Source organism: Panthera onca, chromosome A2, assembly GCF_046562875.1.
Source record: "Panthera onca isolate mPanOnc1 chromosome A2, mPanOnc1 haplotype 2, whole genome shotgun sequence".
Lineage (NCBI taxonomy): Eukaryota > Metazoa > Chordata > Mammalia > Carnivora > Felidae > Panthera > Panthera onca.
In genome coordinates this window covers 121,677,812-121,702,737 of record NC_138340.1, presented here as the reverse complement: position 1 = coordinate 121,702,737, position 24,926 = coordinate 121,677,812, and the positions used below count along the sequence as shown (strand labels likewise).

General features: G+C 46.2%; 1 protein-coding gene across 8 annotated transcripts in view; it reads left to right on the top strand.

The window, feature by feature from the left end:
- Positions 1-24,926, top strand: part of NOD1 (nucleotide binding oligomerization domain containing 1) — a 77,102-nt gene that overhangs the window by 22,650 nt on the left and 29,526 nt on the right. For 6 of the 8 annotated variants that reach the window (XR_013553162.2, XM_078440904.2, XM_078440908.2 and 3 more), the window contains exons 2-6: positions 13,062-13,158; positions 14,992-15,303; positions 16,211-16,385; positions 19,996-21,820; positions 24,508-24,591. Coding sequence is in view for 7 of the 8 variants with exons in the window: in XM_078440904.2 (XP_078297030.2) it covers positions 15,103-15,303; positions 16,211-16,385; positions 19,996-21,820; positions 24,508-24,591 (2,285 nt within the window). In the remaining variant the exon portion in view is untranslated. Of the gene's footprint in view, positions 1-2,076; positions 2,165-13,061; positions 13,159-14,991; positions 15,304-16,210; positions 16,386-19,995; positions 21,821-24,507; positions 24,592-24,926 lie in introns of those variants that run through there. The other 2 variants (XM_081795049.1, XM_081795050.1) reach the window with 2 other exon arrangements.

Here is a 24,926-nt window from a genome sequence, read left to right as displayed (position 1 = left end):
TTTGCTTCTGTTAGTATGTGTTCCCAGCCTCCGAAAGCAACAGCAGCAGAAATGCCTGTAGAATGGCTTGACTACACAATGTAGCAGTTTGCATCTGCTACATTGTTGAAGAATGTTGGAAGGAATAGGCTTCGGATCTGTTCATCTTGCCTGGTATTGCAACACCAATTTGTGGAAAGCTGTGTCATTTATCTTGAAATACAAGTATTCCAGGCACAGGATGAATTCCCAGCAGCGGAGTGTCGAAGAGTGAAATCATGGGATCAGTGTAGATTATGGGGAAAGATTTTCTTGAGGCTTCTGTTCTTGATTGAGGCCCTGTCAGTGGGGGTAGAAGCCAAATTTGGTAGCTGACATGCACAGTTATGCCGTGGGCAGGGTGACCTCTGCCCCCGGGCTCTGCTCCGTGATTCTGCTCAGGGCAAAGCTGCTGCATGTAACTCACGATCTCACTCGGAGATAACACTGAGGTCCTCTCTGTGCACGGAGGTTTATTATAAAGATACACGGGATTTAAGGAGTATGACCCCTGGGTGGCTGTGGAGATCGTGTCCCTCAGCAGTGGGCAGCCCTGACCCAGTCCTCATGTGCTGGGGGTTTCCTGGGTCTCAGTGTGTCTCACATTCACGCTCCTAAGAGACAGGGGCTCTGAGCACGTCTCCTGGCCACCTGCCACCGCAGAGGGCTCCAGTGGGACCCAAGGAAGGCCCGCGGGCCGCTGCACATCTCACTGGCACTCTTGGTTCATTTCTCACTCGGTGTGCTCACCACACTGAAATCTTGTGTTCTGTCCGTCTGCCCTGTCAGGTTATAAACTCGGTGACTCTGGGAAGATAGTTAACCTCTGTGTGCCTCAGCTTTCTCATTTGTGAATCGGCCATAACAATGGCCTCTGCCACCTAGGGTTGTCCGAAGAATTGAGGGAGATAATAGAGAAGATTAAATTAGGTGATAATCACTGAGTATTTTTACTTGATGCCCAGTCTAGACCCTTTGAATAATGACTCAGTCCTTGTAGCAACACTTTGAGGCAGGGGCTGTCACTGTGAGGAAACTGAGGCTCAGAGAAGCTGCGGCTAGCTTGCTAATGAGTAAGGGAACAGGGTTTAAATTCAGTCCCTCGGCCTGGCTGGCTCTAGAGACCACATCTAGCCCTGTGTTACTGTATCTCTCGCAGGTCCTGGAAAGCCTTGGCTGGATGCCGCGCCCCTAGTAAAGTGCTTACTCAGTGTTAGTGATGGTCCTTCTGTGCCCTGCTGGAGCCACCATGCAGTGCAGCCCGTGACACCCGACCTCTGGAGAAGGACACGGGAGGCCGACATCCTGGAGTCTTTCCGGTGCCCCTCCCCTGCCTGTTCCCTGGCGGCCCATCTGCAGGTCCTGTTGACGATACTGTGTTGTCTTGTGATTGGCCACGGATGGAGGCTTCTGGATTTGCTGTGGGGGTTCAGGCAGGCAGGGCCAGGCCAGCGGAGGTGTCACCAGCCGGCATCATGTTTGATCCTTTGTTTGGCACATGGAATTTCTCAGTTACGGGCTTTAAAAGATCAAAGAGTGGCAGGTGGCTCTTATTTTTCTTTATAAAATAAAAACCGGGGAAGTAAAGCATCTGTCAGAAACTGGCTTCTGCAGCTCAAGAGAGGGCCTTGGTGGTTACACAGAAACACAAGATAATGGTAAAGGGACAGCATAATATATATATATATATATATATATATATATATATATATATATATATATATATATATATATATAAAATGATGCCAAAATGTAGAAGGTTAGTCTAGAATGTTAACAGTGGTGTAGGTGATGTGGTTTTTTTCCCCTTATTTATTTATTTATTTATTTATTGCATTTCCCAAAGTTTCCACAGTGAGCAGATAAATTGCTTTCCTACTGGGGGAAAGTTATTCAAACATAAAAAGAAACCTCTATAGAGATGAGCATCTTTATAAAATGTTTTTATCTTAGTTACAAAGAGTGCGCATTTACTTTCAGGGTCTCTTGGGATAGTAGAAAAGGAAGAAAGCCGCAGGACTGGGCAAAATCCCTCTTTAGAAAGTGAAACTGAATGTAGGGGAAGGGCCTCCCCGTGATTCCGGGATGAAAGGGGAACAGAAGTCGCTCAGTCTCTGCATGTGAGTCCCAGTTGTTCTTTCCCCAGGTGAGACTCCTTTCTTCCTTCCTTCCTTTCTTCCTTCCTTCCTTTCTTTCTTTCTTTCTTTCTTTCTTTCTTTCTTTCTTTTTCTTTCAATTTTTAAAAAATGTTCATTTATTTTTAGAGAGAGAGAGAAAGAAACACTGTGAGCAGGGGAGGGGCAGAGAGAGAGGGAGACACAGAATCCAAAGCAGGCTCCAAGCTCCGAGCTGTCAGCTCCGAGCCCCACGTGGGGCTCGAACTCACAGATGGGGAGAAGACCGGGAGATCATGACCTTAGCTGAAGTGGGATGCTTAATGGACTGAGCCACACAGGCACCCCCAAGTGGGGCTCCTTTCTAAGTGATACTTTGTCCAATGTGTTCCTGTGACCTCATCACATGCCTTCTGACAGCAGGTCGGTCGCAGGGCTCTTCTAAGCACCCCGGGCCTTGCTTGCCGTTTGCAGACTTTAGGCTAGCACAGACCTCACTCCGTTCTAGGGTTCCAACTTTACCTCAGGCAGAAGTCTTTGCTTTGTTTCCTCCGTTCTTCTATTAGTTTGTTTTCTTTGCATTTGGTGAACGGCTAGATTTCTGTTTGTGCTGTTTCTCTTGTCTGTGAGCCCCCTTGAGGGCAGGGGTCCAGTTGCCTTTGTGCAAGATGAGTGTAAATGAACAAATGAAATGGACGGAGGTCTCCACTCTCCAGGAGGCCTGCTCACTCTCACTGTGCTCCTCAGCTGGGAAGGCGCCCTGCTGACCCTTTTGCAGTAAGACTGACTTACAGGAGCGCTCTCTGGAAAGTGTAGCTTTTTGCCACTCCAGACCCACTTCCCCTCCAGCTTCTCCTGGCCGCTGGCCAGTGAAGGAGGGTGTGGGGGTAGCTAGAGAACACAGAGACCTGCATTGACCAGTGCTTGTCCTCATCTGCTTGTTGTTCTAAATAAATTCCTGACCTTAAAGGGAAAGCTCTCAGTTTTGCACCATGGAGTATGATGGTCACTGTGGGGTTTTCATATATGACCTTCATTGTTAGGTTGACATATGTTCCCCTTAAACCCACTTTGTAGATAGAATTTTTGTTTTTCTTTTCTAATATGTGCATGTAAGTCTATACATTTCTATGAGTTCTTTAATTGTATCCCACACGTGTTGTATTTTTGGTGTGTTGTATTTTCATTATCATGCAGTTCAAAATATTTTCTAATTTCTATTCTCTGACCAGTTGATTTGGGGATTTTCTAGGTGTCTTTTTATTTTTGATTTCTAGCTTGATTCCACTATGGTCAGAGAATATATTCTGAATGATTTCAGTCCTTTAAAATGTGCTAAGCGGCACCTGGGTGGCTCAGGCGGTTAAGCATCTGGCTCTTAACTTCGTCTCAGATCATGATCTCACAGTTTCTGAGTTCGAGCTCTGCATTGGAGCAGTGCAGAGCCTGTTTGGAATTCTCTCTCTCTCTAAAAAATAAATAAATAAACTTTAAAAAATATGTTAAGGGGCACCTGGGTGGCTCAGTAGGCTAGGCGTCCGACTTCGGCTCAGGTCGTGATCTCCCAGTTTGTGAGTTCGAGCCTCGCGTCGGGCTCTGGGCTGACAGCTCGGAGCTTGGAGCCTGCTTCAAATTCTGTGTCTCCCTCTCTCTCTGCTCCTCCCCTGCTCATGCTCGGTCTCTCTCTCCTTCAAAAATAAATAAAAACATTTAAAAAAAAATATGTTAAGAACTTGCTTTATGATATGTCAGTTTAATGTGAGGCATTCTGTTGCTGTTGGGTACATGTTTTATAGATGTCAGTTAGAAGACTTGTTATTCTGTTCAGATTCTCCATGTTCTTACTGGCTGTTAATTTTTGTGGTGTTTTCTTTCAGTTACTCTGAAGCATATATTAAAGTCCTCCATTGTGGGGCGCCTAGGTGGCTCAGTCAGTTAAGTGTCTGACTTCAGCTTAGGTCATGATCTCACCATTCATGAGTTCAAGTCCCGCGTCAGGCTCTGTGCTGACAGCTCAGAGCCTGGAGCCTGCTTTGGATTCTATCTCCAATCTCTACCTCTCTCTAGCTTGTGTGCTTTCTCTCTCTCTCTCGCTCTCGCTCAATGATAAATAAATAAACTTAAAAAAAACTCCATTGTGATTGTGGATTTGTCTATTTCTCCTTTTAGGATTGCCGATTCTTGCTTTATTATTATTATTATTATTATTATTATTATTATTATTAAGTGTTTATTTTTGAGAGAGAGAGAGAGTGCAACAGGGGGAGGGGTAGTGAGGTGGGGGTGGACAGAAGATCTGAAGCAGGCTCTGCACTGACAGCAGAGAGCCTGATGTGGGGCTCGAACTCACAAACCATGAGATCATGACCTGAGCTGAAGTCAGAGGATCTATCTGCTGACTGAGCCACCCAGGTGCCCCAATTTTTGCTTTATTATTTTGAAAATATGTTACTAGGTGCATACAAATTAAAATCTTTGTATTGTCCTTTAAAATTGATCATTTTATCATTATAAAATGTTTTTCTACCTCTAGTAACATTTCTTCCCTTATTTAATTTTAATGTAGCTATGCCAGCTCTTTCTTGGTGAGGATATACCTAATTTTTCTTTTCCTTTTGGGGGAAATTAATTACTTTGGCATCTGGGGTCTTTTCTGGTTCCGTATAAATTTTAGGATTGTTTGTTCTAGCTCTGTGAGGAATGCTGGTGTTGATAGGGATTGCATTGAATATGTAGATTGGTTTGGGTAATATTGACATTTTAACAATATTCTTCCAGTCCATGAGTGTGGAATGTTTTTCCATTTCTTTGTGTCTTCTTCAATTTCTTTCATAAGCTTTCTATAGTTTTCAGCATATATAACTTTTACCTCTTTGGTTAAGTTTATTTGAAGGTATTATATGGTTTTTGGTGCAGTTGTAAGTGGGATCAGCTCCTTGATTTCTCTTTCTGCTGCTTCATTATTGGCATATAGAAACGCCACAGATTTCTGTACGTTGATTTTATACTCTGATACTTTGCTGAATCCATGTATCAGTTCTAGCAATTTTTTGGCAGAGTCTTTTGGGTTTACCACCTAGAATATCATGTCATTTGCAAAGAGTGTAAGTTTGACTTCTTCCTTGCCAATTTGAATGCCTTTTATTTCTTTTGTTGTCTGATTGCTGAGGCGAGGACTTCCCACACTATGTTGAACAACAGTGGTGAGAGTGGACATCCCTGTTGTGTTCCTGACCTTAGAGGGAAGGAACTCAGTTTTTCCCCATTGAGGATGATATTAGCTGTGGGTCTTTGGTATATGGCCTTTATGATGTTGTGGTGTGTTATATCTATCCCTGCCTTGTTGAGGGTTTTTATCAAGAAAGGATGCTGTATTTTGTCAGATGCTTTTTCTGCATCTGTTGAGAAGATTATGTGGTCCTTATCCTTTCTTTCATTAATGTGATGTATCAAGTTGATTGATTTGTGGATATTGAACCAGCACTGCAGCCTAGGAATAAATCCCACTTGATCATGGTAAATAATTCTTTTAATGTATTATTGGATTTGGTTTGCTAGTCTCTTGTTGAGAATTTTTGCCTTCATGATCATCAAGGAAATTGGTCTGTAGTTCTCCTTTTTAGTGGGGTCTTTGTCTGGTTTTGGGATCAAGGTAATGCTGGCCTTGTAGAAGGAGTTTGAAAGTTTTCCTTCTATTTCTATTTTTTGGAACACCTTCAAAAGAATAGGTGTCAACGCTTCTTTAAATGTTTGGTAGAATTCCCTTGGAAAGCCTTCTGGCCCTGGACTCTTGTTTGTTGGGAGATTTTTGATTACTGATTCAATTTATTTCCTGGGTATAGGTCTGTTCACATTTTCAATTTCTTCTTGTTTCAGTTTTGGTAGTTTATGTGTTTCTAGGAATTTGTCCATTTCTTCTAAATTGCTCAATTTGTTGGCATATAATCGCTCATAATATTCTCTTATTATTGTTTGTATTTCTTTGTTGTTGGTTGTGAACTCTCCTCTTTCATTCATGGTTTTATTTATTTGGGTCCTTTTTCTTTTTGATAAATCTGGCTAGGGGGTTATTAATTTTGTTAATTCTTTCAAAGAATCAGCTCCTGGTTTTATTGATCTCTTCTACTGTTTCTTTGATTTTGATATCATTGGTTTTTGCTCTAATCTTTATTATTTCCCTTCTTCTGCTGGTTGTGGGCTTTATTTGCTGTTCTTTTTCCAGCTCCTTTAGGTGTAAGATTAGGTTGTGTATTTGAGACATTTATTCCTTCTTAAGGAAGCCCTGGATTGCTATATACTTTCCTCTTATGACTGTCTTTGCTGCGTCCCAGAGGTTTTGGACTGTTGTGTTTTCATTTTCATTGGCTTCCATGTACCTTTTAATTTCCTCTTTAATTTCTTGGTTAACCCATTCATTCTTTAGTAGGATGTTCTTTAATCTCCAAGTATTCGTGGTCTTTCCAAATTTTTTCTTGTGGTTAATTTCAAGTTTCATAGCACTGTGGTCTTACAATCTGCATGGTATGATATCAGTTTTTTTGTACTTGTTGAAGGCTGATTTGTGACCCGGTCAGTGTGTGATCTATTCTGGAGAATGTTCCATGTGCACTTGAGAATAATCTGTATTCTGCTGCTTTAGGATGAAATGTTCTGAATATATCTATGAAGCCCATCTTGTCCAGTGTGTCATTCAAAGCCATTGTTTCCTTGCTGATTTTTCTGCTTAGATGTAAATGGGGGTGTAAAGTCCCTAACTATTATGGTATTATTATGAATGAGTTTCTTTATGTTTGTGATTAACTGACTTATATATTTGGGTTGTTTCAAGCTGGGGGCATACATATTTATAATTGTTAGACCTTCTTGGTGGATAGACCCCTTAATTATGATATAATGCCCTTCTTCATCTTTTGTTACAGCCTTTGTTTTAAAATCTAGTTTGTCTGATATAAGTATGGCTACTTCAGCTGTCTTTTGATGTCCATTAGCATGATAGATGGTTCTCCATTACCTTACTTTCAATCTGCAGGTGTGTTTAGGTCTAAAATGAGTCTCTTGTAGGCAGCATATATATGGGTCTTGTTTTCTTATCCATTCTGATATCCTGTGTCTTTTGATTGGAGTATTTATTCCATTTACATTTACAGTGAGTACTGAAAGATATGAATTTAGTGCCATTGTGTTGCTTGTAGAATTGGTGTTTCTGGTCATGTTCTCTGGTCCTTTCTTTGTTGCTTTTGGTCTTTTTTGTTTTGTTTAGTTTCTTCTCCACTCAAAAAGTTCCCTTAAAATTTCTTGCAGGGCTGGTTTAATGGTCACAAACTCCTTTAGTTTTTGTTTATCTGGGAAAGTCTTTATCTCTCCTTCTATTTTGAATGACAGCCTTGCCGGATAAAGAATTCTTGGCTGAATATTTTTCTGAGTCAGCACGTTGAATATATCTTGCCACTCCCTTCTGTCCTGCCAAGTTTCTGTGGACAGATCTGCTGCGAACCTGATCTGTCATCCCTTGTAGGTTAAGGACTTTTTTCCCCTTTCTGCTTTCATAATTCTTTCCTTCTCTGTGTATTTTGTGAATTTGACTATGATATGCCTTGGTGATGGTTGGTTTTTGTTGAATCTAATGGGAGTTCTCTGTGCTTCTTGGATTTTGATATCTGTGTCCTTCCCCAGATTAGGAAAGTTTTCCACTATACTTTGCTTGCATAAACCTTTTGCCCCTTTTCCTCTCTCTTCATCTTCTGGGACTCCTCTGATTCAAATGTTATTAATTTTTGATAAGTCACTGAGTTCTCTAAGTTTTATATCATGCTTTTGCCTTCGTTTCCCTCTTTTTTTCTCCTTCATTATTTTCCGTAATTTTATCCTCTATATCACTGATTCACCGCTCTACTTCATCCATCCTTACCATCGCGGCAGTCCTTCAAGATTGCATCTCAGTTACAACATTTTTTATTTTGGCCTGACTAGATTTTAGTTCTTTTATCTCTGTTGAAAGGGATTCTCTGGTGTCTTCTATGCTTTTTTCAACCCCAGCTAGTATTCTTATAATCATGGTTTTAAGTTCTAGTTCAGACATCTTACTTACATCTGTGTTGATTAAATCCCTGGCTGTCATGTATTCCTATTCTTTCTTTTGGGGTGAATTCTTCCATCTTGTCATTTTGGAGGAAGAAAAAAATTAAATAAAAAATAAAAATGTAAAAATTAAAAACAAAACAAAATCAAAAAAAGGAAGCTTGATCCTAGGTGTGTTTCAGTCTGCTTGTTGAAAGAAGCTTGATAGAATAGAGGAAAAAAAAGTCTATGGCAAATCACAACACCTACCCAGTGCCAATTTGCCACACTCTAAAGTCTTTGTCCCAATACCAGCAAACGTGGCTTCTCTCTGGGGTCCACTGAAAACTTTGCCTGTGAGGAGGCCATATGGCCTCTACCACATGTACTCCAAGCAGGGGAACAGCTTCTCCCCACAAGACACAGGGAACCCTCAGACTGTGCTGCCCACTCCTGGGGTTTTGCCCTACTCTATCACTGGAGCGCCACCAGTTAATGAGCTCTGAACCTTCAGACTCTGCCCTCCACTGTTTATAGAATCCTGGTAGAACTGAAACCCTCTCCTTCCTACCCATCAATGGTTTTGGGGGACAGATTTCTTGTCAAGCGCCCTGTGAGTGTTTGCACTCTTTCCGTCCAGCTCCTTTCCAGGGGAAGTGCTCTTCTTGTGCAATCTCCATGTGCCACACTTTCCCTCTCTCTCTCTGTCCTGTCTCTGCCAAAATGGCTCCCTACCCTCCACAGAGCTGCAGAACTCACTCTCTCTCTCAAAAAATAAACATTTAAAAAAAACTTATCAAAAAAAGATAAAGGACATTTCTGTCTCTCCAGAAATTTCTCGTGTTTCTCTATGCAGGCAGTTTCTCCTGTCTTCCCACCCCCCACCCCAGGGAACCACTGCTCTGATTTCTAGGTCAGATTTTTGGAATCGTATGAATGGAATCATTCAGAGTCTTTTGAGTCTGGTTTCTCTTAGCATAATATCTGTGATATTCGTGTTGTACCATTCATATTTATTATCAAATAGCGCTGTACTGTATGATTATACCCCAATTTGTTGATCACTTCACCTGCAGTTGACCTCTGTGGGAGTCATAAGCTACTGTATTATAGCTAGAAGCAGAAGAAAACTGTTTAAAAAAAAAACCCACAAAATTGTCAGAGCCTCTGAATCTTTTCAGAAGGCAGACTTCTAGAATAGGAAATATTTGCAGAGGACAGGTCTCTAGAATGGGAAATCACTAAAACGAACTTCTCACAGGCTCTTCATATGTTCTGTCAAATGGGTTCCCAGATGTTCTCCACCAGGGTACATTCCTACCCATGGTGTGTGAACGTCTCATTATACTATCTATAGCATTTGAAAACACATTTTTTTCATATTTATTTATTTTTGAGAGGGAGGGAGAGAGAGAGAGAGTGTGAGCGGGGAAGGGCCGAGAGAGGGAGACAGAATCCAAAGCAGGCTCCAGGCTCTGAACTGTCGGCACAGAGCCTGACGCGGGGCTCGAACCCACAAACTGGGACATCACGACCTGAGCTAAAGTTAGACGCTTCACCGACTGAGCCACCCAGGCGCCCCTCACAAAAATGCTTTGATAAAAAATAGTTCTTAGTTTTAATCTTTGGAAGCATAAAAAGCTGTAAATTTGTATGTGATAGTTGAAAGGAATTGTACACCGACTATAAACCAGTAGGTCTATAAACCAGTACTTACTTCCTTTCTGAGCTGGCAGAACTATCAGCGACCTCACTTTTTTAACTACCTGCCTCACTGACTTTCTGCGAAACTAAGCTGAAAAGCCAATTCAGTCATTCCTGGCATCGGTATTTGAAATGGAACAGGGAGGGGCGCCCGGGTGGCTCAGTTGGTTGAGCGTCCGACTTGGCTCAGGTCATGATCTCACGGTCCGTGAGTTCGAGCCCCGCGTCGGGCTCTGTGCTGGCAGCTCAGAGCCTGGAGCCTGCTTCAGATTCTGTGTCTCCCTCTCTCTCTGCCCCTCCCCGACTCATGCTCTGTCTCTCTCTGTCTCAGAAATAAACATACATTAAAAAAATTTTTTTTGAAAAAATAAAAAAATAAAAAAAAATAAAATGGAACAGGGACAGGGAGGAGCTTTGATGTCTTCCTACGCCAGCATCCAGTGCTTCCTCTACAGCTGTGCCAACGCAGTAGCCCCTGGCCACATGTAGTTGGCGAACACTTGATGTGTGGCTGGTCCAAACCGAGAAGTGGTCTAAGTATAAAATGCACACTGGGTTTCAGAGTCTTAGTATGAAAAAAAAAAAATGAATGTAAGATATTTCCTTAATTCTATCTTGATTACATATTGCAATAATATATTTAATACATTGGGTTAAATAAAACATTAAAATTGATTCTTTTTGACATTTATTAATGTGGCTACTGGGAAATCTTAGATTGCACATGTGGCTTGCGTTTCATTTCTAGTCAACCATCTGCTGTATAGTCTTACAGAATGTCTCTCTCCTGTCTCTACCTCTTTTTTCCTTTGAATGCCTGCCTTTCCCCAATACTTGCTTTGTTTTCTTCAGAGAAGCTTCCCTGAGCCATTGATTGATTGATTGATTGATTGGCTCTGCAGACTTTATATTTAGCTTAGAAGATCAAATTCCAAGATGGGACCTGGGCACAGATTTCCATAAGGAGCCTAAGGTGGTGGATGGACCCTGGCATTCTGTTACCTGGGAACTAAACCTCTCTGAGGGAAGATCAGAAAGCCAGGAAGAAGAGGAGTGGGTGGGGGTGCCATCTAAACCCCTCAGCTCCCAAGAGGCTCCCTCCCCACCAATAGGCTCCACCCCCGCTTGCCTTTGTCACAAGAGATGGCTTTAGGTGGGAGACTGGCCCTTCCCTGACCTTTTCTGCTCCGTTCCTCTGCTTCATCTTCCTCTTTTATTCTGCCATGGGTCTGTCTAGTTTTTCCGGCCACCTCCATTGGCTTCATGTTTTCTATGGTTGTTTCTTGGACATGCCTCACCAGGATCTCCACCTTCTGTCTTCTTGGCTCTGCACCACTGCCCGGGAGAGCCCCACCCATCAGAGCAGGCCCAGCTCACCAAACCTGACCCTGGCCAACCCTGGTCTTCTGTTTGCCTGGAAGTGACAACTAGACTGGCCTCATTAGCCAGACCCACCTTTTACCAGGCGAAGATAGTAATGGGTGCCCTGTTGGGGCCAGGAGATCCCTGACTCTGCTTGGTATTCCAGATGCCTGTGAACTGAATTTCTCTATCGTGTCCTATGGTATATATTCCGTCTACCCTTGGATTCTGTATACCTGGGCAGGTTCAGCTTTCTTTACCATAAGTTCCTGCTGAATTGAGCTCATTCTGCAAATCTGATTAAATCTCAAACCAGGGCTTTGGAAATTATAGTACAATAGCCCCCTTGCCAGCTGGCTGGCACATAATTTGTTGCTTTGCCTAAGTGGCTCTAAATCAGGCGACTGAAGTTTCTGCCTTTGATGGTAAGCAGTAGAAATGTCTGTGGGACTATTATGGGGCAGCCTGAGGGGAGAGATCATTGGTTTTGTGGGAATCGCAGGCTCAGAAGAGGCTAGAGCCATGAGTAAAACTGGACCCTTATTGCAGATGGATGCAGATTAGGTTTGAACAGATGATAGGTAACACCCATCTCAAGCCGCCTTCGGCAGGAGTGGTGGCCGGCAAAATACAGCATCGTGAAGTGGGCAGTTCCCTTTCCAGTTCTCTCAGATTTAGGATTATCACCAAAGGGGGGAAAAAGGCTCAGTTTTGTCCTACTGTGTCTTTAATGGCCTCAAATGTTTCTAAGAGCACACAGGCCTCAGGCCTCAGACCTCGGATCTCTCCAGGCAGCACCGTTGAGCTGGAATCCAACAGCATGGTTTTATTTCCGACGGATTTATTTTTGTGTAACTTTCTATTTATCGAAAGTGATAGTTTTCACTTACAATGGCAGTATAAAATTTCCTTTAAAATGAATCTGTTATGGGGCACCTGGGTGGCTCAGTCGGTTGGGCATCTGACTTCGCTCAGGTCATGATCTCACGGTCCGTGAGTTCGAGCCCTGTGTCGGGCTCTGTGCTGACCGCTCAGAGCCTGGAGCCTGCTTCAGATTCTGTGTCTCCCTCTCTCTCTGGCCCTCCCCCCGTTCATGCTCTGTCTCTCTCTGTCTCAAAAATAAATAAACATTAAAAAAAAAAGTTAAAATGAATCTGTTATGGAAACTAATTTGACAATAAATTTCATATAATTAAAATAAAATAAAATAAAATAAAATAAAATAAAATAAAATAAATAAAATAATGAATCTGAGTGTTGGGGCTCCTGGGTGGCTTAGTGTTCTCAGCTCAGGTCTCGATCTCAGGGTCATGAGTTCAAGCCCCACATTAGCCTCTGTGCTGGGTGGGAAGCCTACTCAAAAAAAAAAAAAAAAATTAATCTGGGTTTCGAAATAGTTTATTTATGGGGATTAAGGAGTGCACTTGCTGTGATAAGCGCTGGGTGACAGGTGACGGACGTATGGAAGTGCTGAATCAATCTGTTCTACCCCTGAAACTACTATTACACTGTTTAGTAACTATACTAGAAGTAAAACAAAAAATAGAATAAAACAGTCAATTTAAAGCACAAAGTGAAGCAAATAAAGTACAGGTAGGACTCAATTATGGCCAAAAAAAAAAAAAAAAAGGTGAGTGTGTTGTCTGAATGACATGTAGAAAACATGGCCCTGAGGAAGACCCTCCAGGTGGTACCCAGCATCCTTGAGTTCTGGGTTCGAAACTATCTAGTCGTCAATTTCATTTGTTTGTTCCCCATTCATTGCAATAGTATTTTCAAGGAAAACTTTTTTTTTTTATTTTGCAGTTTCCAGAAAGGAGTTGGAAATGGAAGATTTAAGGAGAGAATGTTGTTCTAAAATATTCTGACTTACTTCAAAGAATAAGGCCAGAAACTTGAAAAGGTATCGTTAACCCCTAATATAAATTTAATATTATCACCTGGTGTCCCTTCAGGGAACCAGTTTCCCAAAGCTGTGGATCCTAAAATGGGGCATACAGTTGGCCTCAGCGGAAAAGGCTGCGTTAACATCTAAGAGGTGAGCGTGTTACTAGAACAGTAACTAACCAATCATTTCCATCCCTGAAAGGTTTTGTTTTGTTTTTTTTTTGGTAAAGATGTCTTGGCCTCCTGCTGCTTAGAGTGTTCAAGTGTAGTCTGTCCTGCTCAGTCACTCAGGTTATAAAAGGAAAGTTATTGCGTGGGGTCCCACTGGGAAATCTCTGGAAGGCTTGCAATCTTTAGCAAATTGATAAGTAAAATAAGGAAAACTGGAAGCGTGTCAAAGACCAGGAGCCTCATGTGTGACTTGGGGGAAAAAAGCTGAGAACCGCTGGACTTGAATGTTAATGGACGTGGGCTCGTAAAACATGAATGATGCTGTGTTTACAGGTCTGTCATTTGTGGCTGTGGGGGGGGGGGCGCAGAGGGCGGGCAGGGCACAACAAAAAGTTTAAAAACTGTCTGAAATCTGTGAGTTTTCCTACCTAGATGAGGGACTGAGTGGCCAGGTCAGGGTCTTTCTGCTTCTAAGATGATGACCCATTTTATATACACAAGGATGAGTGGAGAAGTGGCCACAGGATCTTAGGGAACAAGAAAGATAATCAGCGCAATTTGGGGTAGCTCAAATTATGTTTTAAAGTTAGGTTTTTAAATTTTTTTCTAAGGTTTATTTATCTCATCTAGCTCAGGTGAACCCAAGTTAGTTGTGTTTGTTTTTTTTTTTTTAATTTTTAATGTTTGTTTGTCTTTCTTTTGAGAGAGAGCATTTGCAGGGTAGGGGCAGAGAGAGAGGGAAACAGAATCCCAAGCAGGCTCCACACTGTCAGCACAGAGCCCGACGCGGGGCTCAAACCCACAAACCGTGAGATCATGACCTGAGCCGAAGTCGGACGCTCAACTGACTGAGCCACCCAGGTGCCCCCCAAGTTAGTTTTTAATACCCACATAAAATGGCTTGGGTCCCTATTTCTACCCAGACAGAAGGTTCAGCAGGTGCACAAGGGTTTCAAGGGTTTCCAGGGAGATGGCCTTTCCTGGTCAGCTGCCACTTGAAGTCCATGTCACCTTCCTTCTTGCCCTCCCCCTGCCCCATTGCATTCCACACACGGCCATTGCTCCTCCTTCATTGCCTGAGGTGCTTGTATATGGCAGACTTTGCTGGAGGTATGAGGATAGCTAGAACAGGGGTGCAGGAGGGCTACGGCACAATCCACAATGGGCAGTAATGACTGAGACGTCACTGTGCCCAGGTTCCTGGAGGCTTTGCTACCACAGGAGACTTCATGCTGCCTGTCTCCCTCCTGAGGCCATTTTGCGCTCAGACCCTGCCCCCCACAACAACCCCTCCCACCCCATGGATCCTTTGCTCCCAATTCTGGGTGCTCCCCTCTTGGGGTATGTGGAAACCTCCAGTCCCGGTTAACCTTTTTATGGAAAGTAATATATCTTTCCATCCCTATTCCAGGCTAGGATTGAAGCACACTTTTGTTTTATTCAAAAGGAAATAAACAAGTTTTGCTGTATATTTGCTATATATTTCTTGTCATTCTCTCTAGGCTTGTAACCCACAAGCAGAAGCCATTCAATTAAGATTTTTTTCTTTAATACATCTCAGATCACCATCTTAAGCAGGACCCCTCCTGCTTGAAGTAGAGAAATTCCAGGACCAAAGGGCAGGGAGGGATCTTTCCCATGGCTTTGGTTTCACTGGTGACTTCGTTGGTCTCTTCAGGGGCATCACGGAGAGAGAGGCGGGCGCCCTGGATCCTGATTGCCCTTCTGCCAGGAAGATACGTGTAGCCAAAGATGAATTTGGGCAAAGTAGCTGCTTGCTCCTTTAGCCATGGAAAAGCAGGGCCACGGTGAGATGGGAATCATTCCATCAGAGTCTCGCTCCCACGTTAAGTTGTTGAAAATCAACCGGGAACTTCTGGTCACTCACATCCGCAACACCCAGTGTCTGGTGGACAACTTGCTGAAGCATGACTACTTCTCCTCTGAAGATGCGGAGATCGTGTGCGCCTGCCCCACACAGCCTGACAAGGTGCGGGTGACAGGGGCTGGTAGCCAGAAGGGGCTTCTCCCGCTGATCTGAGTGAGGACCTCTGGGAGTTGAGTACATTGGCGGAATTTCCCACTGGGGTCGTTGATAAAACAGAAACGCTGGGGTTATCAGCTGGTTACACAATTGCACATTTTGCTTTTTGTGTGCGCATTGAGAGCAGACTCCTCTTACGTCTCTGCTCTCCTCGCTCTGTGTACTGCTTCCCAAACTGGTTGATTTCAATCCACTTTCGAGTAGGAGGAGAGAAAAAGAAAATGACCACCTCACACCTTAGCAGTGATGTCCATTCAGTGCCTTTAGACTCCAGAGAGCTGCTCACTGCTGGGTAAGGCTCTGAGAATGGCCTTGCCTCTGATTTGGGAACAACTGTGTCCCAGGCTGGGTCCACAGTAAAGACTTTTCCATACGCCACTGGAGGAGGTCTTAACAGCCCTTAGTTTCATTTTAGCTTTGTGTCATCTCCTGAAAAAGAGAATTGCAAGGCTGAACACTCTTTGGGTCAAGGAGTGACAGAACTTGTTTGTCACGTGATCCTGCCAGGCTCTGAGGAGACAGAGGGTTTCTGGGGGAAGCACAGTAACTGACTTACGTGATTTTTTCGTGCATTTTGAATAATACAAAAAGCCTTTTTTAGGGTGTAACTTCCATGGGGGTCTGTTAGCCCCTTGCTGTGTGGCCCAGCACCCACCTCATTATGCCCAAGAGGTAACTTTCTCCCTGCAACACTCATTCCTGGCCGGCAGTAGTGTTAGGTGAAGAGGGACAAGGAGACACAGGAAGAATCCTGGGGGTGGGCACACCTCTTGGGCCAGTCCGACCTTTTTACTTTTGGGTTCATGGAAGCCTCCTGGTTTCTTAGAGCTGTGTGGTCTAATTTCTTACGAAGGTTCGCAAAATTCTGGACCTGGTACAGAGCAAGGGCGAGGAAGTGTCCGAGTTCTTCCTCTACGTGCTCCAGCAACTTGCAGATGCTTACGTGGATCTCAGGCCTTGGCTGTTGGAGACTGGCTTCTCCCCCTCCGAGCTCATTCGGAGCAGAGTTGTCGTCAACACCGACCCAGGTACGAGTCCTCCCCAGGGGGACTGCAGACACTAAGCAAGCAAGGCCCAGGGGTTTGGAAATGCTGCGGTGTGTGGGCCCAGCAGCGCATGAAAGCGTGGTCCACCACGGTCAGCCCTGGCCTCTACATCAGGCAGTAGGCCCAGTGTTGTGTTCCCTGTTGTCCAAGGGCAGCCTGGGGACTGTGACTGAACCGAGCACACATAGCTGGTCTGATCTGTATAGAGGCCTGTGCAATTGTGGGAACGGCCTCTCTCGTGACCTCTTGGTTACTTACTGTCCTGACATATATAGACAGTTTAATGGTTGCACAAATTCAAGAATGAATTTTTTTCCTCTTTAAAATCTTTCCAAAGATTTCCTCTTTAGTTAGTTAGGTTTATTCCTGGGTATCTTATTGTTTGGGGGTACAATTAATGGCAAATGGGATTGATTCCTTGATTTTTTTTTTTCCTGCTGCTTCGTTATTGGTGTATAGAAACGCAACAGATTTCTGCATGTTGGTTTTTTTTTTAATTTATTTTTTTTAATTAATTTTTTTTTAACGTTTATTTATTTTTGAGACAGGGAGAGACAGAGCATGAACGGGGGAGGGTCAGAGAGAGGGAGACACAGAATCTGACACAGGCTCCAGGCTCTGAGCTGTCAGCACAGAGCCCGACGCGGGGCTCGAACTCACGGACCGCGAGATCATGACCTGAGCCGAAGTCGGCCGCTCAACCGACTGAGCCACCCAGGCGCCCCCATGTTGGTTTTTATATTCTGTGACTTTGCTGAATTCATGTATTCTAGCAATTTTTTTGGTGAGTCTTTCATGTTTGCAACATAGAGTTTCATGTTGCCTGCAAATAGTGAAAGTCTGACTTCTTCCTTGCCAATTTGGATGCCTTTTATTTCATTTTGTTGTCTGATTGCTGAGGCTAAAACTTTCAGTACTATGTTAAATGGTAAGGGTGAGAGTGGACATCCTTGTCTTGTTCCTAACCGTAAGGGAAAGGCTCTCAGTTTTTCCCCGTTGAGGATGATATTAGCAATGGGTCTTTCATATATGACCTTTATGTTTGGGGTACAATTAATGGCAACAATTAATGTTGAGGTATGTTCCATCCATCCCTACTTGGTTGAGGGTTTTTATCAAGAATGGATGCTGGATTTTGTCAAGTACATCTTCTGCATCTACCGAGAGGATCGTATGGTTCTTATCCTTTCTTTTATTAATGGTGTATCACGTTGATTGATTTGTGAATATTGAACCAGCCCTGCAGCCCAGGAATAAATCCCACTTGATCATGGTGAATAATTCTTTTTTCTTTCTTAAAGTTTATTTATTTGAGAGAGAGAGAGAGAGAGCGCGCACAAGCAGGGGAGGGGCAGAGAGAGATGAAGAAGGAGAGAGAGAAGCCCAAGCAGGCTCCACACTGTCAGTGCAGAACCTGATGCGGGGCTCAAACTCATAAACTGTGAGATCATGACCTGAGCTGAAATCAAGAGTCAGACCCTTGACCGACTGAGCCACCCAGGTGCCCCAGTGAATAATTCTTTTAATGTATTGTCAAATTCAATTTGCTAGTATCTTGTCGAGAATTTTTGCATCCATGTTCATCAGGGATATGGGCCTATCCTTCTCCTTTTTACTGGGGTCTTTGTCTAGTTTTGGAATCAAGGCAATTCTGGCTTTGGAGAATGAGTTTGGAAGTTTTCCTTCTATTTCTATTTTTTTGGAACAGTTCGAGAAGAATAGGTATTAACTCGTCTTCACATGGTCTGTAGGAAGACATCTGGCCCAGGATTCTTATTCGTTGGGGGATTTATTCTAGGCAAATTATTCTTCTGTCACCTCCAGTTGCCAATCCTTATTTCCAAAGCACAGTGGTACTGCATTAGCTAATCCATTAGTCCAACAGGTATTAATGATGTACCCACTATGGGCAAAGGCACTGTGTTGGTGCCACGGGTTCCGTGTGGAGCGCATCAGACGTGGTTCTTGTTTTCAGGGAGCTCAGAGGCCAGTGAAGGAGCCCCAACGGTAATCACAAAAATGTGTATTTGCGCATGGTGATAAGGACAAGAGCAGTTCAAGCTGCAGTGAGCCCACGTAATCGGGGCCATGATCTGGTCTGGGAACCAGGGAGTCTTCTCTCCATGCCTGTGCTCTCTCCAGTTTGAGACACTTGTTGAAAATATCCTCGCACCAGGGTCCCAGACTCTGATGTTTAAAGAACCTAGTTTGACCTTGAACACAGAAAAAAAAGGACAAAGTCCCAGAAAAATCAGGTGTGTGTTTAGGGGAAACCAGGCCAAACAGCAATGTCAGGGCCAAGCTCTGGCAGATACCTGTGGCCACTGTTAGCACTTAATGCCCCTTCCTGCTTCATTCTGTTTCCTTCCACAGGAGAAAAGAAAAATGTTCCTGCCTGTGATGAATAATTCTTTCAAAAGATGTCTCCACTGGTTCCTTTAACCAGCTACTTTAGTATTGCTTTTAAAGTATGAGTCACTCTGCAAAGCCAGACATGAAAGACTATATATTGCGTGATTCTGTTTATATGAAATGTCCAGAAAAGGCAAACTAATAGAGACAGAAAGAAGATTGGTAGTTGCCTAGGGCCAGGGGCAGAGATTGGCTAGAAGTGGGCTTATGATGGAGATGTTTTAGAACTGGATTGTAGCGGTGTTTGCATAACTTTGCAAATTGAGTAAAAAATCGTTGAGTAGTATACAATGCCTATTGTAAAATATGTGAGTTTATAGTATGTAAGTTATGCCTTACGAAAGCTATAAAAAATGTAATTCACAAATTTTAAGCAGGCAGCCAAGTTGGTCTAAGTTGATGGGAAAAAGTTATAGATGAATTTGGAAATGGGCATGTATGTCTCATTTTTGTACCTGAATTATAATTAAAATCCCAAAGTATTTTTAAAGTTTGTTTATTTTGAGAGAAAGAGCTCTCCTGCATGAGTGGGGGAGGGGCAGAGAAAGAATCCCAAGCAGGCTCTGTGCCGCCAGCGTGGGGCCCGGTGCGGGGCTTGAACTCACAAACCATGAGATCTTGACCGGAGCCCAACTGGGAAGCTTAACCCACTAACCGCCTAGCCCCCCACCCACCAAAGTATCTGCAAGGCATTTATTGAACAGCCTCTTGTCTGGGGAAGGACCACCTCCCTCTCTGTGTAAGGCCCATCTCTAGCTCAGGTTTGCTTAAGTCCACGCCCATGAGAGCATGTTACTGCCAGCTCCCCTGTGGGCAGGCGCTAAGTCAGTGACCCTCAGGTTGAAAAAGGCTAGTTTTCATCTCAGTTTACTCCGTTTTGGCGATTTGGCACAGCTCATTTATAATCGGGATTAATGTCAAATGTATTTTCTCACCAGAAGTGTTGGCATGTAGTTTTGTAAGACTACCCGTTGTTTTCAGAGCAGAGTGATAAGCAAAAGAATGGTTAAGGCAATCTCTGCCTCGACAACAGGAGTTTCAGGGGATGCCTGGCTGGCCCAGTCAAGGGGGACATAAGGCTCTTGATCTCAGGGTTATGAATTCGAGACCCATGTTGGGTGTAGAGATTACTTAAAGAGTTTCAATGGAACTGGCTGTCTTCCCCCCCACCTCCCTCCAGTGAGCAGGTACACCCAGAAGCTGCGACAGCAACTGGGCCTCGACTCCAAGTTCATCCTGTGCTACGCCCAGAAGGAGGAGCTGTTGCTGGAGGAGATGTACACGGACACCATCGTGGAGCTGGTGGGCTTCAGGAACGAGAGCCTGGGCCTGCTGGGCAGCCTGGCCTGCCTGCTGGACCACTCCACCGGCGTCCTCAGCGAGCAGGGCGAGACCATCTTCATCTTCGGGGACGCCGGCGTGGGCAAGTCCATGCTGCTTCAGCGGCTGCAGGGCCTGTGGGCCGCGGGGCTGCTGGACGCGGAGTTCAAGTTCTTCTTCCACTTCCGCTGCCGCGTGTTCAGCTGCTTCAAGGAGGACGACGCGCTGTGCCTGCAGGACCTGCTCTTTAAGCATTACTGCTACCCGGAGCAGGACCCGGATGAGGTGTTCGCCTTCCTGCTGCGCTTCCCCCACACGGCCCTCTTCACCTTCGACGGCCTGGACGAGCTGCACTCGGACTTCGACCTGAGCAGCGTGCCTGACACCTCCTCCCCCTGGGAGCCCGCCCACCCCCTGGCCCTGCTGGCCAACCTGCTCAGCGGGAAGCTGCTCAAGGGCGCCGCCAAGCTGCTCACGGCCCGCACGGGCATCGAGATCCCGCGCCAGCTCCTCCGCAAGAAGGTGTTTCTGCGGGGCTTCTCGCCCAGCCACCTGCGGGCCTACACCCAGAGGGTGTTCCCCGAGCCCGCCGTGCGGGACCGCCTGCTGGCCCACCTGGAGGCCAACCCCAACCTCTGCAGCCTGTGCGCCGTGCCCCTCTTCTGCTGGATCGTCTTCCGCTGTTTCCAGCACTTCCACAGTGTTGCGGACATCTCCACGCAGCTGCCTGACTGCACGGTGACCCTGACCGACGTCTTCCTGCTGATCACCGAGGTCCACCTGAACAGGACGCAGCCCACCAGCCTGGTCCAGCGGAACACGCGCAGCCGGACGGAGACCTTCCGCGCCGGCGGCGCCGCCTTGCGCTCGCTGGGGCGGGTGGCCCACCAGGGCATGGAGAAGAACCTCTTTGTCTTTGGCCAGGAGGACGTGCGGGCCGCCGAGGTGCAGGAAGGAGAGCTGCAGCTGGGCTTCCTGCGGGCCGTGCCAGAGCAGGGCCTCGGGGGTGACCAGCAGGCCTATGAGTTTTTCCACGTCACCCTCCAGGCCTTCTTTACCGCCTTCTTTCTCGTGGCGGACGACAAGGTAGGCACGCAGGAGCTGCTCAGGTTCTTCCAGGAGTGTGGGCTTCCTGGCGAGGCGGCCGTGGAGTCCTGCTACCCCTCCTTTCTCCCTGTGCGGTGTCTGCGGGGCCCCGGCCTGGCCGGGGAGGACCTCTTCAAGAACAGGGATCACTTCCAGTTCACCAACCTCTTCCTGTGCGGGCTGTTGTCTAAGGCCAAGCAGAAACTCCTTCGGCACCTGGTGCCCGCGGCGGTCCTGCGGAGAAAGCGCAAGGCCCTGTGGGCGCACCTGTTTGCCAGCCTGCGGGCCCACCTGAAGAGCCTGCCCCGGCTCCAGTACGAGGGCTACAACCAGGTGCAGGCCATGCCCACCTTCATCTGGATGCTGCGCTGCATCTACGAGACGCAGAGCGAGAAGGTGGGGCGGCTGGCGGCCAAGGGCATCTGTGCGAACTACCTCAAGCTGACCTACTGCAACGCCTGCTCGGCTGACTGCAGCGCCCTCTCGTTCGTCCTGCACCACTTCCGCAAGCGGCTCGCCCTGGACCTGGACAACAACAACCTCAACGACTACGGCGTGCGGGAGCTGCAGCCCTGCTTCAGCCGCCTCACGGTCATCAGGTGAGGCCGCCGGGCACAGGGAGCAGCCCAGGGGGGGCCGGGGCGGGCCAAGCTCGGGGAAGCACCAGGAGGAGCCTCCTGGGGTAGGAGCTCCTGAATTACCCTGGCATTCATGACCCCTGGTGTTGGGGACACCCGAGCCTATTCTATCTCACGGTGGCAGACAGCTAGGAGAGAAGCCTCCGCAGCGGGCAGAGCCGGGTCGGCCCTGGCTGGGCATCCTCGAGTGAGTTGCTTAGCCTCTCTGAGCCCTCATCTGGAAGAAGGAGACGCTGGTATCCTGGCAATTACAGTAATAACAACCGGTGTTTATTGAGAAAGGGTGAAGTGCATTGCAGACTTTATCTGATTTAATCCTCTTAGCAACCCTCTAAGGTGGTAGGGACTCTTACCTTCATTTTGGCAAACGAGGGTGTGGACGCACAGAGATGTTCTCAAGGTCACACAGCAGGGCCATGGTAGAGGCAGAATCCTAAAGAATGAATCTTTTGAGATTCACGGGAGGCTCAAAGATAGCCAGTGAGGGGTTTCTGGCACGTGGGTGCTTTTGGGATTGCATAAAGAGCAGACTGTGTGCTCACTGGCCTCTGTTACTTTCCACGATCAAAGCCAGCTGCCCTGAGCTGCCAGGGATCTTAGTACAGAATGCTCATTTTCGAGTGGTTTCCTGTTTGATGGTTTAGAGGAAAGAGGCCAGTCTGCTTTCTCCTGTTAGCATTTCCTGTATAAAAGACAGCTTGTAAATCTCTCTGATGGTATCAGTTCTCCATAACTTGGCTCATGCATTTCTGATGGGGAGAGGGGATTTGGAACGGGTTCTGGGTACCTGTTACACCAATGCTAGAGTGTACTTTATGTGGGGGCAGTGAGATGCAGGGAGCCCAGGCCTGTGCTCTCCGCCTGGGGCACTCTCACACACCGTGGCCTCCCTGTGCTCATCTCCTAAGATGGAGTGCTCCAAGGTGGTGCTCCTGCCCCAAGTAGCTATCTTTGGAGCCCAGGCCGTCTTCAGCCTTACAGTGGCCTTGCTGCCCTCACTACCTGATTTCCACCTCTTGGCCCAATATGGCTGCTTAGTTCCAGCCATTCTGTTGACGTTCCAGCCTCCACGAAGAAGAAGGGGCAAGCAAAGAAGGACATACCTCATTCTTTTGAGAACTTGTCAGCTATGGCTAATGAGACTTCTGCTTACATTTTACAGGGGCAAACGTAATCATGTGCCCACTTCAAAAAATGGGGGATTCTGTTTCTAAGAAAGCACAGATATTGGAAGTGACTAGCAGCCTCTGCCACCCTGGGATGGCCACGCAATGTGTGTACACACTGTGCCCCAGCACCAAGGTGGGCACCTTGGGAGGAGGGGCCCTGAGTAGCTGACCTGATCATTTTGACGTGGCCTAAAAATCAAACGTGTTCAGCCTTTCACTTATTAGAGAGGTCAGCTTGCTGGCACAGTTTGTCCCAGGGTTTGTGTTTGTAAATAAAATTTTATTGGAACATAACCACACCCATATGTTTACATATCAGCTGCTTCACACTATAAAAAAATTTTTTTTTTACCATTTATTCAGTTTTGAGAGAGAGCATGAGAGCAGGAGTGGGGGAGGGGCAGAGAGAGAGGGAGACACAGAATCGGAAGCAGGCTCCAGGCTCTGAGCTGTCAGCACAGAGCCCCATGCAGGGCTTGAACTCACAAACCATGAGTTCGTGACCTGAGCTGAAGTTGGGCGCTTAACCGACTGAGCCACCCAGGTGCCCCACAGTTGCTTCATACTATGGAACCAAATAATTGCAATAGAGGCCACATGGTCCTCACATATTTGCTCTGTGGCCTTTTACAGAAAAAGTCTGCTGACCCTTGAATTACTGTCTCACCCACCCCTGCTCCCTCACTCTCCTCCATCCCTGAGCCTTCCTCTGTCCCTCAGCCTCATGTAAACGACGGGGTGAAGGATTGAGAAAATCAGGGTAGTTTGTTACACAGATTAGTTGGTAGTAAAAAAAAAAAAAAAAAAAAAAAAATTCACATATTAGCCACATCAAAATATCCTGTTAGTACAGGGACTGTGCAGAACAGTTCCCGTGAATGGCCGGCCCTTGTGCAGGAGAGATCCATCATCCCGAAGGCTCTCTTTTCCTGCCCCCATCTGTAAATGTGACCTCCAGATGGGGAGGCTGTTGCCGCTGAGGGTGAGACAGTTCTTGTGGGGACTGTCCAGCCTTTCGCAGGCCACCTGATAGCTCTGGCTCCCCCTTGCCAGGTGGCGGGGCCTTCCCTCCCCGAGCCTTGCCATCACTACAAGCCACTCCACACGTTTCCAAATCCACAGCCCCTGCTGTGTTGTGAGAGCCACAGAGAAGGCCTGACTGACACGTAGGCCACCCGCAAATGCAGGCTGTCAGAGGTGACCGGCCTCACGTGTCCTTTGTGTGTCTCTCGTAGCCCTCATGTCGAATCAGGGCTCTGCTGTAGTCTTGCTGACGGGCCAGTTCCGCGTGGGTCTGTTGGCCCCACGACACCCAGATCCTTTAGGAGCTCTGTGGCTGACTGCCATGGCCACTGTCTCAGGGGAGCGTTTATAGCTGGGAAAACTCCAGGACCTACAGGCTTCTGGATCTTGTGGCCTTCATACTCCTCCGTAGTGAGCAGCTGCCGTGATTCAACTTCCTTTGCTGTTTTGTTTCAGACTCAGCGTAAACCAGATCACTGACAGCGGGGTAAAGGTGTTATGTGAAGAGCTGACCAAATACAAAATTCTGACGTTTTTAGGGTACGTATGCCTCAACAGCACCAGATCAGGTGTGTGGTAATAATACAGAGGAGCAGGAAACTGCCGTTCGTGCAACTCACTGGAGGGTTGGAATGATGGCGGAGCCACCAGAAAGAGCCCTGGACAGGGGGCCAGGAGTCTTGGGTTCTGCTCTTGGCTCGGCCAGCAGCCCACTCTTTGAGCAAGCCCAGAAGTGTCTTTCACTTGTCTATTGAGATCCTAATCCAGGCCAGTATTTTACAAGCGGTGACTGGGGGTTGCTGAGGGAGTGGCTCGGGCTGCCTTTTATAAATGCCAGATGCTGTTTACGTATTAGATTGTGGATCCACAGTCCC